The sequence below is a fragment of the Salmo trutta genome, chromosome 7, assembly GCF_901001165.1.
Source record: "Salmo trutta chromosome 7, fSalTru1.1, whole genome shotgun sequence".
Classification (NCBI taxonomy): domain Eukaryota; kingdom Metazoa; phylum Chordata; class Actinopteri; order Salmoniformes; family Salmonidae; genus Salmo; species Salmo trutta.
Genome location: NC_042963.1, coordinates 22,098,718 through 22,111,208, shown reverse-complemented (window position 1 = coordinate 22,111,208; position 12,491 = coordinate 22,098,718). Strand labels below are relative to the sequence as shown.

Sequence of the window (12,491 nt, the reverse complement as noted above, 5' to 3'; positions counted from 1 at the left end):
AAAGCTTTATTATAGTGGTCACTATAATAGACAGACATTGATCAAGTGCACAAGGCTACATGTGTGCAAAAATAACATTCACTGTGTAAAAAAATTGAATAATCTCCCGTCCCTCGCACAAGTGTTACTGTCAAGTTCAACACAACAAAAGCAGTATATTTGGGCTACACTGCACATTATTATATTGTACACTTTCTGCCTGTGGACATCTGTTCTACAATGTGCCAGCAGAGCATGATACCCTTCGTTGACATAATTGATCTCTTTCAGGCAGAGAGTACACCTGGCATACACCTTTTTATCCATTGTTTGCTTCTTTCTCCATTATCGCAGCTCTTTTGTCACTCATTTCAAGGCTCTCCTTCAACTCCTTTATATCCTTACTGACTAATTCAAGTATGCCCAGTTTGTCAATCAACTTCAACAGATCGCTTTACACACTTACCGGACCCAGTGGTGAAAAGCTTAAATGGTTTGTATCCGTGGAGGAGTTGCCACGTTTGAGTGTTGCTTGTTTTCGTAATTTGTCGATACATTTCTCTAGCCTTCTGATTAGTTTTGTGATATTATCCAAATTAAATGTTATTACCCATGAGTATATCAAGTGCTAATATTTAGTCTAACTTACTACTATTAAATATTATGTTTTTATCTTAAGGCGATTTGCACCGCTGTGTTCAGTACGCCATCTGATACTATTGTGTTTGTTTCACGAGCAGTAACTCCATGGTCTGATGTTTCCTCCTTGCTTGGCAGAGATCTCAGAAAATATCAAAATTGCGAACCCACGACCCAAATGTATCATGTAAAAAAAGGTATATGCCATATCTCAATCGATTGGGCTTCCCGAATTAGTCTATTATTTTCAGAGTTGTTCTGGGGGCTCGTGGTGGCCCAAAGCCCTTTAAAGACACTATGTTGGCGTGTCATTAATTTTGGCAGTTACCTGTGATGGAGTCTGGGTACTAACTCCTAAACTTGGGATAGGGTTAATTATCAGGTATCCTTTTGAATAATTGGGTGCTTAGGTTTAGAGGGTCTACATCAGAAGTTAATGGTTATCTGTAGGAGGAAGGTATACAGTGTGTGCAATTAAGCTTGGAATGTACTGAGTGTAGGGAAAGCGATCACACGTGGCAGGCATTGATAAGAGATCAGGTCAGGTCACGTTAAGGGAGAAATAAAAGTTAATGGCCCTTATCACTTAGTGTCCTGCCTAGCAGTAAAGACACAATGTTTGTTCAGATGTGTAGGAGGAGACTCAGCCAAGGAGGAAGGGTTAAATATCAGTGCTTGTCTGAAAAGGTTGTACTGATCCTCTGGGAAGAATAAACTAGGTTGACTTTTCAAAGTGTCCGTTTTTACTCTGGAAATTAGAACCTAACAACTGCATCTTTCACGGATTCTCTCCTCTGCAAAACAGACAGTTGAAACAGCCCTTCCTGACCATGTGCCGTCATTACAGCCATATAAATACTGTTTCCCCTACTCCTATTTGTTTGAATTGAATGAGACTAGAGGGCCTGGATGTTGCTTTGGGGGCCTTTGCACCCCGCCTGGAGATCATAGTAGAGGAAAACATGCTGTAAAACCATATAGAAGGTACAATAAGAGGCACTGTGACAGGGTTGGAGTCAATTCCATTTCAATTCAGGAAGTACACTGAAATTCCAATTCTCTATGCTTTTCAATGAGTAACATTTCGAATTGGGTTTACTTTCTGAATTGACCCCAACCCTGCTTTATGGCATTATAAAAAGGGAGGGTAGTAGGTGGGACTGGGAGGATTACCGGTGTTAGCGGTAGAGGTGCCGGCTTCTGTCGAGGCGTCCCCCAGGGCACTGTCCTCGATCTGGCTGGTTTGTGGCTGCTCTAGGCTCCCTTTGGCCTCGCGGCTCGTGGACGGGAGCTCTTGACGGACTTCTGAGATAGTGAGAGAAAATATTTATACATTTACATTTCCTCAAAGAAACTAAAAACTACACAATAAGTTAGATAAGACATTAGGTTAATATCTGTGTTAAATACAAAATAATACTTTTACTGCTGACTCTTAATTGAATGTCAATGTGTCTTTGAGGACGTTCTGATTGGATCTGTGTTTCTTTTTCACACAGGGAGCCAATGAGAAGTCGGTGGCAGGTAGCCTAGCGGTTAGAGCATTGGGCCAGTAACCGAAAGGTTACTAGTTCGAATCCGTAAGCCGACAAGGTGAAAAATCTGCCGATATGCCCTGGAGCAAGGCACTTTACCCTTATTGCTCCAGGGTTGCCGTTGGGTATATCCGAGGGAGATGGGATATGCAAAACAAACATTCCATACATGAGTATAATACACACTTGAAACAGAACAAATATAGGCACCCACCAAATTATTATTATTAGAGCCTGAACGATATGATATTTTTGGGTCCAATACCGACTAGGGAGAAAGTCAGATTATCTATATAACTGCCGATATGTTTAGAGGGGGGAATGAATATACTTAATTTTTTTACACAAATTGTGCTCTAAAGGATTAACAGATACTCTAAATTATGATTTCTTAACTAAATATTGCTCGGCTATGAAAAGCCAAGTTACATTTACTGAGGTACTGACCTGTTGCACCCTCTACAACCACTGTGATTATTATTTGACCCTGCTGGTTATCTATGACCGTTTGAACATGTTGAAGAATAATCTGGCCATGTACTGTTATAGTCGCCACCCGGCACAGCCAGAAGAGGACTGGCCACCCCTCAGAGCCTGGTTCCTCTCTAGGTTTCTTCCTAGGTTCCTGCCTTTCTAGGGAGTTTTTCCTAGCCACCATGCTTCTACATCTGCCTTGCTTGCTGTTTGGGGTTTCTATATAGCACTGTGACATCAGCTGATGTAAAAAGGACAACTTTATAAATACATTTGATTGATATTCAAATTAACATGTAAAAACATTCTGTGGTTTACATGATAACCACCAAAAAGCAACTCTCCTCTATAAATACAAAGGTAAATACAAAACACTTGTTTAGTTAACCTTTAGGTACAAGTTAAAGATTGGTCTACGGCAGTGGATAAGAAGTGTTTGTGTTGAATGAAGCACTACAATCACACTAATAAACAAGGGGAAGTTCACTGGCTGAATTAAACTGTGTCAAAGTAAATCTGAAACTGCCATATTCCCAAATCCACAACCTACGCATTGAAATTCAGTAACATGTAGTTCGTAATTGCACCACTAGATGTCAACATTTGTATTGAGAAGATTCATTAAGTGCTTTACAACAGTCATAGGTCATGCAACCAAAAGACTTCACTGGCACCCTTGCAATGACATGTTATGACAAGCTCATGCTTGCTGTTTACGACAATGTTTTCTTACTGAAACCACAAGTACTTTACACTGTTATTCAATACAAAATGTATTGGCTATATATATATATATCTCAACTGCAAATGGCATGCAGTGATGACTGAAAATGTTTATGCAGGGAAATGCTTGCAGCAGTGGTAATTGTCACAAGTTCTAATTTAGCTAGTTAGCTACTCATCTCATAATGAATGGAAGCACATGGCCTGAATGATAGACTGTCTCGCTTTTTGCAGATTGCATATTTCAGAAAATAAACAAAATAAGCCCACTGGCTAACATAATAGGCCCAGACAGTAACATTTATATTTTTGTATCAAGGATGAGTGTTCACTTTAGCGCCAGTCCAGTGTTAACACACAAGTAGAACAGAATGCTAGCTAGCTAAGCTTGCTGGCTAGATAACTAAGCTCACTACCCTGCTGCTGGCTTGCTCGTCATCTAACGTTAACTCAGTGAGAATGTGATGAGGACAAGGCTGCTTGCTTGAAGTGTACTTCTGATTATTTACTTATTCAAATGCACTGCCTGTGGTAAGCTACTCACTGTCAAACCACCATGCATACTCTCGCTCACGTTGTGACCTAGGGTTGAATGATGTTCAGGCAACGATAAAAAAATATTACTGCAAACAGGCAGATATATTTTGTTTAACCCTTATTTTACCAGGTAAGTTGACTGAGAACACATTCTCATTTACAGCAACGACCTGGGGAATAGTTACAGGGGAGAGGAGGGGGATGAATGAGCCAATTGTACGCTGGTAACTACATGCCTAGAATGATCAGAGATCAAATGACAGTTCATTCGGGAAAGTATTTAATTATTATTACTATTATTATTATTATTATTATTATCATCATCATCATCATCCGGATTGACTGACCATGTCTTAAAGTAATGATGGACTGTCATTTCTATTTGCTTATTTGAGCTGTTCTTGCCATAATATGGACTTCGTCTTTTATCAAATAGGGCCATCTTCTGTATACCACCCCTGCCTTGTCACAACAGATTGGTTCAAATGCATTGAGGAAAGAAATTCCAGAAATGAACTTTTAACAAGGCACACCTGTTAATTGGCTTAATTTAATAGGACCCGCAAAACAAGGTCAACAGTGAAGAGGCGACTACGGGATGCTGGCCTTCTAGGCAGAGTTGCAAAGAAAATGCCGTATCTCAGTCTGGCCAATAAAAATAAAAGATTAAAATGGACAAAAGAACACAGACACTGGACAGAGGAACTCGCCTCTTCACTGTTGACGCTGAGACTGGTGTTTGCAAGTACTATTTAATGAAGCTGCCAGTTGAGGACTTGTGAGGCGTCTGTTTCTCAAACTAGACACACTAATGTACTTGCCCTCTTGCTCAATTGTGTACCAGGGCCTCCCAATCCTCTTTCTATTCTGGTTAGAGCCAGTATGCGCTGTTCTGTGAAGGCAGTAGTACACAGCGTTGTATGAGATCTTCAGTTTCTTGGCAATTTCTCGCATGGAATAGACTTCATTTCTCAGAACAAGAATCGACTGACGAGTTTCAGAAGAAAGTCCTTGTTTCTGGCTATTTTGAGCCTGTAATCAAACCCACAAATGCTGATGCTCCAGATACTCAACTAGTCTACAGGCCAGTTTTATTGCTTCTTTAATAAGGACAACAGTTTTCAGCTGTGCTAACAATTGCAAAAGGGTTTTCTAATGATCAATTAGCCTATTAAAATTATAAACTTGAATTAGCTAACACAATGTGCCATTGGAACACAGGAGTGATGGTTGCTGATAATGGGCCTCTGTACGTCTATGTAGATATTCCATTAAAAAAATGTTTAAAAATACGCCGTTTCTAGCTACAATAGTCATTTACAACGTCTACAGTGTATTTCTGATTAATTTGATGTTATTTTAAAATGGACAAATGTTTTTTTTGCTTTTCTTTCAAAAACAAGGACATTTCAAACTTTTGAGCGGTAGTGCATTTCTGGGAAAGGCTAATATCAACCGATTTATCGGTCGGGCTCTAATTATTATTATGTCTCCTACCATAAGCAGCAGCGTGGGAGGTGCTGGGCCTGGGGAGGTCCCTCTCTGTCTGCGTCTCGGCGTTCTGCAGCTGGACGATGGGTGTCTGAGTGCCCTGTGAGGTCACAGAGGGGGCGGGGTGTCGGGGCTGGAGGCCAATGGCGTTCATGAGACCCATGTCTCTGTCAAGTCTCCAGTTGGAGCGACTGGGGGCCCTTGGAGCAGACAAACACCACAGAAAAGATTAGTAAGACATGATTGGATGGACACTAATAACAGTTTGGGGTTGTAAATTCTGTAACCTTCCCCCAAATTCCCCGGTTTTAAAGTTTGAGGATTTGGGATAAGTTCCTGAATTTTGCCACAGTTCAGTGCACACAGCGAGCAGGCCAGGGAGAGGGGTAAGAGAAAGAGGTGTCAACAACGCCTTCAGTGATGGGTCCTAGATTCCTCACCCTGGTCGATCTGTACTGCGGGTCCTGCTGGTTCCACTACCGCTGTTGACTGTGAATATGGGCTCTGTGCTTGCTTCGGCCGGGCTCTCTCCATCACTACGGTAGAACCTAGAGAACAGAGAACATTTATCATCGGCGACGATGTCGTCATAATTGGATCTCTCCATAATGCTTCCGCCATCATTTCCTATGACCTAAACGAGCTTATGGACATGAATAATGGATCGCCTCTACCATCTGTTATATTGGTGAATGCACAATTGCTGGAAAATAAACTGGACAAGCTCCATTCGAGACTATCCTATCAATGGGACAATAAGAACTGTAATATACTATGCTTCTCCGAGACATGACTGAACAAGGACATGGATAACACAAATCTAGCTGTTTTTTTCAATGCATCGCCAGGACAGAATGGCAGAGTCCACTAAGATCAGGGGTGGTGGGGTGTCTCTATCAACAGCTGGTGCGCAATCTCTAATATTAATTAGTTTAAAGTTTAAGGAAGTCTCGAAGTTCTGCTCGCCCAAGTTAGACTACCTCATGATAATCTGTAGACCATACTATTTACTAGGGCTGTCCCTGACCAAAAAAATAAATATTAGTCAACCGAAAGTAGTCGATCAATCGATTTTTTTTTTTAAACAAAGTGTAGCCTATTTTTCCATTTATAGACACACCCTATGTGTTTCAATAAAATCAACTATATATGCATTGAGCTAGTCTGATGCATTCAGCTCACTGTTGGATGAAATAAGACAAATGACTTGAGAGCCAGAGATCAAGATAGCCAGAAGAAGAAGAAAAAAAGAAACCAAGGACATATGATTTTTATGTGCTAAACGCTTCAGCACTCAGCAGTCTCTTTCTGTGATCTTGTGTGGCCTACCACTTCACAGCTGAGCCGTAGTTGCTCCTAGACGTTTTAACTTCACAATAACAGCACTTCCGGTTGACTGGGGAAGTTCTAGCAGGACGAACTGACTTGTTGGAAAAGGTGGCATCCCATGACGATGCCATGTAAAAAAGTCACTGAGCTCTTCAGTTAGGCCATTCTACTGCCAAAAACTATAGATCACCTTTACTTCACACACAAACAAAGCTCACCTCCGCCCTCTATTTGGCAAATCAAACCATAACTTGATCCTCCCGATTCCTGCTTACAAGCAAAAACTCAAAATATGAAGTACCAGTGACGCGCTCAACACAGAATTGGCCCGATGAAGCGGATGCTAAGCTATAGGACTGTTTCACTAGCACAGACGAATATGTTCACGGGATTCATCCGATGGCATTGGACTTTACCACAGTCACCGGCTTTGTGCATAGACAACTATGTCCCAACAGAGACCATACGTACATATCCCAACCAGAAGCCATGGATTACAGGAAACATCTGCATTGAGCTAAAGGCTGGAGCTGCTGCTTTCAAGGAGCAGGACGCTTATACGAAATACCGCTACGCCCTCCAATTAACCATCAAACAGGCAAAGTGTCAATACAGTACTAAGATGAATCCTACAGTACCGGCTCTGACGCTTGTTGGATGTGGCAGGGCTTGCAAACTATCACGGATTGCGAAAGGGAAACCCAGCCGAGAGCTGCCCAGTGACACGAGCCTACCAGACGAGCTAAATGCCTTCTATGTTCACTTTGAGGCAAGCAATACTGAGCCATACGTGAGAGCAGAAGCTGTTCTGGATGACTATGACCACGCTCACCGTAACCGATGCGAGTAAGACCTTTAAAAAACATTCCCAAGGCCGCAGGGCCAGACTGATTACCAAGACGGTCAGCGCATGCTATGAGTACTCAACAGGCAAGTGTCTTCACTGGAATGTTCAACCACTCTCTGACCCAGTCTGTAATACATACATGTTTAAAGCAAACTACCATAGTTATTGTGCCTAAAACACCAAGGTATCCCGTCTAAATGACTACTGCCCTGTAGCACTCACATTTGTAGCCATGAAATGTTTTGCAAGGCTGGTCATGGCTCACAACTCCATCATCCCAGAAACCCTGGACCCACTCCAATTCGCATACTGCCCCAACAGATCCGAACACGACCCCATTCACATCGACGGGTCTATAGTAGAGCGGGTCGTGAGCTTGAAGTTCCTCAGCGTCCACATCACTAAGGATCTATCATGGTCCAAACACACCAACATAGTCATGAAGAGGGCACGAAAACACCTCTTCCTTCTCGGTAAGCTGAAAAGATTTGGCAAGGGCCCTTAGATCCTCAAAAGATTGACCAGATGCATTACCGCTTGGTATGGCAACTGCTCGGCATGCAACCGCAAGGCACTAGAGGATAGTGCGTACGGCCCAGTAGATCACCGGGGTAGAACTCCCTGCCATCCAGGACCTCTATACCAGGCGGTGTCAGAGGAAGGCACAAAAAAATTGTCCAAGACTCCAGCCACCCAAGTCATAGTGTGCTCTCTCTTGTACCGCATGGTAAGCAGCACCGGAGCGCCAAGTCTGTGATCAAAAAACACCTGAACAGCTGCTACTCTGAAGCTATAAGACTGCTGAACAGTTAAATGGCTGCCAGGACAATTTAAATTGACAATATTATTTGTTTATTCATCCACCCTAATCGTTTTGCACCGATTGCCTTGCACTGGCTCTATGCCAGCGTTCCCCAAACTCGGTCCTTGGGACCCCAAGGGGTGCACGTTTTGTTTTTTGCCCTAGCACGACACAGCTGATTCAAATAATCATCAAGCTTTGATTATTTTAAATCAGCTGTGTACTACTACAGCAAAAACCAAAATGTGCACCCCTTGGGGTCCAAATGACAGAGCTTGGGAAACACTGCTCTACGCACACTCACTAGACTCTAGCCACGCACACACTTTACATAGTGTCTTCTGAAAGTATTCAGACCCCTCGCTATGAGGTCGAAGGAATTGTCCACAGAGCTCCGAGACAGGATTGTGTCGAGGCACAGATCTGGGGAAGGGTACCCAAAAAATATGTCTGCAGCATTGAAGGTCCCCAAGAACAGTGACCTCCATCATTCTTCAATAGAAGAAGTTTGGAACCATCAAGACTATTCCTAGAACTGGCCGCCCGGCCAAACAGCGCAATTGGGGGAGAAGGGCCTTGGTCAGGGAGGTGACCAAGAACCCGATGGTCATTCTGACAAAGCTCTAGAGTACGTCTGTGGAAATGGTTGTCCTTCTGGAAGGTTCTCCCATCTCTACAGCACTCCACCAATCAGGCCTATATGGTAGAGTGGCCAGACGGAAGCCACTCCTCAGTAAAAGGCACATGACAGCCCGCTTGGAGTTTGCCAAAAGGCACCTGAAGACTCTCAGACCATGAGAAACAAGATTCTCTGGTCTGATGAAACCACTCTGTCCTGAATGCCAAGCGTCATGTCTGGAGAGCGTGGCATCATCCCTACGGTGAAGCATGGTGGTGGCAGCATCATGCTGTGGGGATGTTTATCAGTGCCAGGGACTGGGAGACTAGTCAGGATCGAGGGAATGATTAACGGAGCAAAGCACAGAGCGATCCTTGATGAAAACCTGCTCCAGAGCGCTCAGGACCTTAGACTGGGGTGACGGTTCACCTTCCAACAGGACAACGACCCTAAGCACACAGTCAAGACAACACAGGAGTGGCTTCGGGTCAAGTCTCTGAATGTTCTTGAGTGCCCAGCCAGAGGCCGGACTTGAACCCGATTGAGCATCTCTGGAGAGACCTGAAAATAGCTGTGCAGCAACGCTCCGCATCCAACCTGACAGACGTTGAGAGGATCTGCAGAGAAGAATAGGGGAATTTCCCCAAATACAGGTGTGCCAAGCTTGTTGCGTCATACCCAAGAAGACGTGAGGCTGTAAACGCTGCCAAAGGTGCTTCAACAAAGTACTAAGGGTCTGAAAACCTGTAAATGTGTTTTTTTTAATGTTTTAATTTTTTTCAATAAATGAGCAATGTCTAAAAAACTGTTTTAGCTTTGTCATTTTCGGGTATAGTGTGTAGACTGATGAGGAATAAAAGCAATTTAAATCAACTTTAGAATAAGACTATCGTAACAGTGGAAAAACTCAAGGGGTATGAATACTTTCCAAAGGCACTGTACACTGCTGCTACTGTGTTAATTATAAATCCTGATAGCCTAGTCACGTTTACCCCTACCCACATGTACGGTCCCAGTCAAAAGTTTGGACACCTACTCATTCAAGGGTTTTTCCAAATATTTACTATATTGTAGAATAATAGTGAAAACATCACAACTATGAAATAACACATAGGGAATCATGTATAACCAAAAGTGTTAAACAAATCAAAATATATTTTATATTTGACATTCTTCAAAGTAGCCACCCTTTGCCTTGATGACAGCTTTGCACACTCTTGGCATTCGCTCAACCAGCTTCACCTCGAATGCTTTTCCAACAGTCTTGGAGTTCCCACATATGCTGAGCGCTTGTTGGCTGCTAAGCCCTTCACTCTGCGGTCCAACTCATCCAAAAACCATCTCAATTGGGTTACAGTCAGGGGATTGTCAAGGCCAGGTCATCTGATGCAGCACTCCATCACTCTCCTTCGTGGTCAAATAGCCCTTACACAGCCTGAAGGGTGGGATGGGTCATTGTCCTGTTGAAAAACAAATGATAGGTGGGGCTAAGCGTCAACCAGATGGGATGGCATATCGCTGCAGAATGCTGTGGTAGCCATGCTGGTTAAGTGTGCCTTGAATTTTTTTTTAAATCCCCCCCCCAAAAATCACAGACAGTGTCACCAGCAAAGCACACCCACACCTCCATTCTTCACGGTGGGAACCACACATGCGGAGCTCATCCGTTCACCTACTCTGCGTCTCACGAAGACACGGCGGTTGGAACCAAAAATCTCAAATTTGGACTCATCAGACCAAAGGACAGATTCCACCGGTCTAATGTCCATTGCTCGTGTTTCTTGGTGTCTTTTAGTAGTGGTGTCTTTGCAGCAATTCGACCATGAAGGCCTGATTCACAGTCTCCTCTGAACAGTTGATGTTGAGATGTGTCTGTTACATGAACTCTGTGGAGCATTTATTTGGGCTGCAATTTCTGAGGCTGGTAAATCTAATGAACTTATCCTCTGCAGCAGAGGTAACTCTGCGTCTTCCTTTCCTGTGGCGGTCCTCATGAGAGCCAGTTTCATCATAGCGTTCGATGGTTTTTGTGACTGTACTTGAAGATGCTTTCAAAGTTCTTGAAATGTTCCGGGTTGACTGACCTTCATGTCTTAAAAGTATTTGAGCTGTTCTTGCCATAATATGGACTTGGTATTTTATCAAATAGGGCTATCTTCTGTATACCACCCCTACCTTGTCATAACACAACCGACTGGCTCAAATGCATTAAGAAGGAAATAAATTCCACAAATTCACTTTTAAACAAAGCATAACTGTTAATTGAAATCAATTCCAGGTAACTACCTCATGAAGCTGGTTGAGAGAATACTAAGAGTGTGCAAAGCAGTCAAGGCAAAGGGTGGCTACTTTGAAGTATCTGAAATATAAAATATATTTTGATTTGTTTAACACTTTTTTGGTTACTAATAAAGAAAACCCCTGAAATGAGTAGGTGTCCAAACTTTTGACTGGTAGTGTACATACAGTATTATCTCGTACCCCTACACATTGACTCGGTACTGGAACTCCTTGTGTATAGCCTCGTTTTATTGTTTCCCAGTTTATAAACAAATATTTGTCTTACTTTTTAACTCTGCACTGTTGGGAATGGGCTCTTAAGTAAGCATTTCAATGTAAAGTCTACAACTGTTGTACTCGACGCATGTGACCAATAACATTTTATTTTGATCCCCACTGAGGGATTCCTTCATGTGATCACAGACAATGACCTCATTACAGACCAATAATTGACCCGCTCCAATCCAGAGGCTTCCTGTTTACACTGGCTATTAGAATAATCGAATCAGAGACCAATCAAATCCAATTCACCGCCAGTGTTGGAGGTGGTGGTATGGAATACACTGAACTCAAGATACCAGGAACACACCTTTGAACACAAAGTGTATATTGATGACTACAAAACAAACAAGTCACCAACGCACCATCCCGATAGGGCCGTCTTATCAGGTATAAGATTTACAAAATGGTCAGACAGGAGCACTACTCACACGGGCCTGCAGATGACCAGGTCTCCTTTGTTGGTCCCGTAGGCCAGGCCCATCCCCGGGTCTGGAAGCCATCTGGCTGAATTGATGCTGACATGCCGCCGCTGGTCCGGAGCCATGGGGTAGACCACGTTGAACACCATCTAGGGAACAATTGGAGAACCCAGACAAACAATCATAAACGTCAACATCACTCCAGTGTCCCTGCACATTGTAAATATGGTATTGGAAAGGACCCTGTATATAGTATCCTTACTTACTTAGTGTTCATATTTCTTATGGTTTTTTTTAATACCAGAATTACATTGTTATTGCATTGTTGGGTTTTGAGTTGGAAAGAAAGACATTTCACTGTACTTGTGACATTAAAACTTCAAACTAAACAAATGCACAATAAAGTGAACCCTTTGGGTATGGGTAAAAGCCATGTGGGCTAGTCGTGCTCCAAGTCCCTCTACAAACCTGGGTTGTATTCATTAGACATCAAATAGACAAATGGGGAGGGTTTACCTGGACTCATTTAATAATT

General features: G+C 42.9%; 1 protein-coding gene across 1 annotated transcript in view; it reads right to left on the bottom strand.

Annotated features, from left to right (window-relative positions):
- Positions 1-12,491, bottom strand: part of ambra1b (autophagy/beclin-1 regulator 1b) — a 48,091-nt gene that overhangs the window by 10,440 nt on the left and 25,160 nt on the right. Inside the window, exons 14-17 of the mRNA XM_029758379.1 lie at positions 11,966-12,105; positions 5,819-5,926; positions 5,385-5,578; positions 1,792-1,923 (exon numbers count right to left, since the gene is read on the bottom strand). Coding sequence (XP_029614239.1) covers positions 1,792-1,923; positions 5,385-5,578; positions 5,819-5,926; positions 11,966-12,105 — 574 coding nt within the window. The remainder of the gene's footprint in view (positions 1-1,791; positions 1,924-5,384; positions 5,579-5,818; positions 5,927-11,965; positions 12,106-12,491) is intronic.